The 4,073-nt window shown below is 39.5% G+C and overlaps 1 protein-coding gene across 1 annotated transcript in view; it reads left to right on the top strand.

Annotated features, from left to right (window-relative positions):
• The first annotated feature begins 1,211 nt into the window (after positions 1-1,211).
• LOC141134385 (uncharacterized) overlaps positions 1,212-4,073 on the top strand; it is a 59,209-nt gene continuing 56,347 nt past the window's right edge. Inside the window, exon 1 of the mRNA XM_073623950.1 lies at positions 1,212-1,273. Coding sequence (XP_073480051.1) covers positions 1,216-1,273 — 58 coding nt within the window. The 5' untranslated portion in view covers positions 1,212-1,215. The remainder of the gene's footprint in view (positions 1,274-4,073) is intronic.

The raw sequence follows: 4,073 nt of genomic DNA, 5'->3' as shown, positions 1-4,073 counted from the left end.
AGAAAAACACAAGACCCTGAAATCCTACGAAACTTTTCACATCTATCAGTTGTTTTGTAACGTCAGCATTTTGTAAAATCCTGATTGCTGCATTTTTGGTGCATGTTCGGTGCAATAAAAATAATAAAAAGCCTAAAAAATACACTACCTCACCCCAATGGACAGCGCATCAAAAACACAACCGCATTACACCTGCTTTATTCACAGGTGCATAATGTGCCAGAATCATGGCAAAAACAAGGAAGAAAAGTGGCAAAACCGCTGCAAAAACACACATGCATTTTTACCGCCTTTGTGCCCAATTGTTGTTACATTTTTTGTACATTGTATGAAAAGATTCATTTGTTGTACACCGTAAAACTTAAAATAATACATTCACACATTTTTGCAGTAAAAATGTGCATTTATTATTATTTTTGTTTATTTATTTTGAAAAATACATTTTAATTGTTTTGTTAGAAAAGTTCCAGCAATACGAGACATCAACGTACAGCATTAGTTCTCCAAATCACATATCCACCGGATACAAATGGCAGCTGCAGATGTTTCTCTACTTATCTATACATACACTTCTTGACGATTTTGTATATTGACAACAAGGCTCAATAATCAGATTAGGAATCTGTTAAGTCATCTTTTTTTTTGTTGACTTTACACAAGGACCCATCGAATCGCTCTTCCTAACCCCTTCATGACGAAGAGAAAAACAATCATAATGCCTGAACACAGTTTAGCAACTTTGACTTGTGTTAGTATATTTGTTTACATCATCACAACTGCTTAGTGTATCCAGGTGGATTATATCGTGTTGCTCTCAGGACAGATTGGAATTTCATTTGGTGGTAAATGGTAATGGATATCTCCTGATTTTTTTTTATTATTATTATTATCAAAGGAAAACTGACCCCAAAAAATTAAAAAAATGTGCTGTATGCTTCTTGCTATTACCAGAACTTACCACCGAAGAACAATCCGAAATAAATTCTCCTGCTCCTGACGATCACAGTGATACCATGTATGTGGATGTTAGTGTTTGTATGTGTTTGTTAAGTCCAGACTTATGTTTGGACTGCTCTTCTCTAGTTGTGACTTATGTGGCCACTCAATGAAGACGATGTCCAGATGCCTTTGGCCATAAATTTTTTTCTGTTTCTACTAACAAATGCTCAACAGAGATTAATTATTTCTCATTTGTGTTTGTATGTTCTCAGGGCGATGGAGCTGAGTGTGCTGGTGTTGCTGTTAGTGGTCCCTGCATCTCTTGCACAGGAAGGTAAGTGGTAGAACCTGCGTACACTTTTGCCGTGTACACACGATCGGATTTATTGTCGGAAAAAAGATATGATAGCTTTTCCGACGGGATTCCGCTCAAGTTTGCCTTGCATACACACGGTCACGCAAAAGTTAGCTGAAATTACGACTGTCAAGAACGCAGTGACGTACAGCATTACAATGAGCCGAGAAAATGAAGTTCAATGCTTCCGAGCATGCGTCGAATTGTTTCCGAGAATGCATAGGAATTTTGCACGTCAGAATTGCCACAGACTTGCCACAGACGATCGCATTTTCGGATAGGAAAAATTAAGAACATGCTCTCAATTTTTTGCTGGCTGGAATTCGGCCAGCAAAAATCTGATGGAGCATACACACGGTCGCATTTTCCGATGAAAAAAATCTCATCGGTCTTTTGCGGGCCGAAATTCTGATCATGTGTGCGCGGCATTACTGCTAGTGGAAATCAGTCATGTGTAATATTCCATCTTCTCTGCTTTTCAAACACTCCTCTGCTTTTCCATTTCTCCTTTATTTATAGAGGATCCCGAGAGATGAGCTTGGCTTCTCCCCAGCCCCCCACCCAATCCCAACCCCACCAATAGGATGCTCTGCTCACTAAATTACAGCCCTTAAATCTCTGGGTTTCATTAGAGAGCTGGGACTGGGTGAGGTCTGAGCCATGACCTGCAATTCTCTGCACAGAGACAGCAATAAAACCTGACAGGGGGTCTAATCCTATTCCACTTTGTCTTTAGTTATACTTTAAGGGTGGAGCTGTCATTGACACCCATTTGCAGTATGTAGTGTGAGTGGAGTGATGGGTTGGTATTGGAGAAGTTTTGGGGTTGGCCATCAAGTGCAGCAATTCTCTGCATGGACCTTTTGGAACCAGAAACAACTGAAAGTCATAAAGTTCCCCCAAAGTGTCCTTTTTCCTTTTTTTTTTTTAATCCAACCAACATTTTTTATTGAAAATGCAGCAGCATACACTGCCAACAAATACAGAACAGTGTAAGTTACAGTGGGAACACATCCGCCACTAAGATCAAATTATGAAAAATAGTGACCACATTAGTACATTATCAAAACTAATATACATATAAAAAGAGAACTAAAGAAACATTTGTAGTTTGTTTTATGCACACAGCACAGAGACCACACCACCACCTCTCGGGTTTACTATATACTGGATACATTATACCTCGTATTGAGGAAACAATCTAGCCATTAGGGATGAGCTTCGACTTTGAGTCGAACATGAGTTCGACTTGAACATCGGCTGTTCGATCGTTCAAAGAAGATCGAACATTATAGGGCATAACGCCCCATAATGCACTGTGTCATCGCAGTGCATTGCTGGCTGATGATTGGTCAAGTATGCACTATGACCTGCATGCTTTGGCCGATAACAGCACTGTAAGCAAAGAGAGCCATAATTGGCCAAACCATGGTGCCTTTGGCCAATTATGGCTCAGGGAGTTAAGTCCACACCCCACACTATATAAGGCCGCCTGCACGTCAGCCTTGTGTAGTGTGTTGCTGGCGGAGAGATAGAGAGAGAGAGAGAGAGTGTCATTTCATTTACTTTGAGCACGCAGTTTATTCAGTTAGCTAGATCTCACTGCAGACCGTTCCTGATGTACTGTTTCTAATCTACTTCAGGCAGGCAGTTGATTCAGTTAGCTGCAGTGTATTTTGTATATATATATATATATATATATATATATATATATATATATATACATTCCGGGTTTGTATATATTTTATATATCCCCTGTATCCAGTTTAGCTAGACCTCATTGCAGACCATTCCTGCTGTACTGTTTCTAATATACTTCAGGCAGGCAGTTGATTCAGTTAGCTTCAGTGTATTTAATATATATACACAGACAGACTGGTATATATATATATATATATATATATATATATATATATATATATACACACACACTGTATCCTGTGTAGCTAGATCTCACTGCAGGCCATTCCTGGTGTCCGTATTCAAATACACTTTCAGGCAGGCAGGCCAGGCAGGTTATTCAGTGATCTGCAGTGCATAAAATATAATGTCTCCTACATATATATCCACTGTATTCTAGTCTAGCCAAGCCTATAGCTGACTGCAGGCCATTGCTGGTGTACGTTTTCAAATACACTTTCAGGCAGGCAAGTGATTCAGTAATCTGCAGTGCATAAATATATATACAGTCTCCAACATATATATATCCACTGCATTCTAGTCTAGCCAAGCCTATATCTGACTGCAGGTAGTTCCTGGTGTACGTTTTCAAATACACTTTCAGGCAGGCAGGCAAGTGATTTAGTGATCTGCAGTGCATAAAATACATATACAGTCTCCTACATATATATATACACTGCATTCTAGTCTAGCCAAGCCTATATCTGACTGCAGGTAGTTCCTGGTGTACGTTTTCAAATACACTTTCAGGCAGGCAGGCAGGTGTGTGATTCAGTTATCTGCAGAGCATAAAATATAAATACAGTCTCCTACATATATATATCCACTGCATTCTAGTCTAGCCAAGCCTACATCTGACTGCAGGTAGTTCCTGGTGTACGTTTTCAAATACACTTTCAGTCAGGCAGGTGATTCAGTGATCTGCAGTGCATAAAAAATATATACAGTCTCCTACATATATCCACTGCATTCTAGTCTAGCCAAGTCTATACCTGACTACAGGCCATTTTTGGTGTTCAAATACACTTTCAAGCAGGCAGGCCAGGTTATTCAGGTTATTCAGGTTATTAGTGATCTGCAGTGCATAAAATATACTGTC

This window comes from Aquarana catesbeiana, linkage group LG03 (assembly GCF_042186555.1).
Source record: "Aquarana catesbeiana isolate 2022-GZ linkage group LG03, ASM4218655v1, whole genome shotgun sequence".
In the NCBI taxonomy this organism is placed as follows: domain Eukaryota; kingdom Metazoa; phylum Chordata; class Amphibia; order Anura; family Ranidae; genus Aquarana; species Aquarana catesbeiana.
The sequence above is the reverse complement of the archived record's forward strand: the minus strand, read 5'-3'. Positions and strand labels throughout refer to the sequence as shown.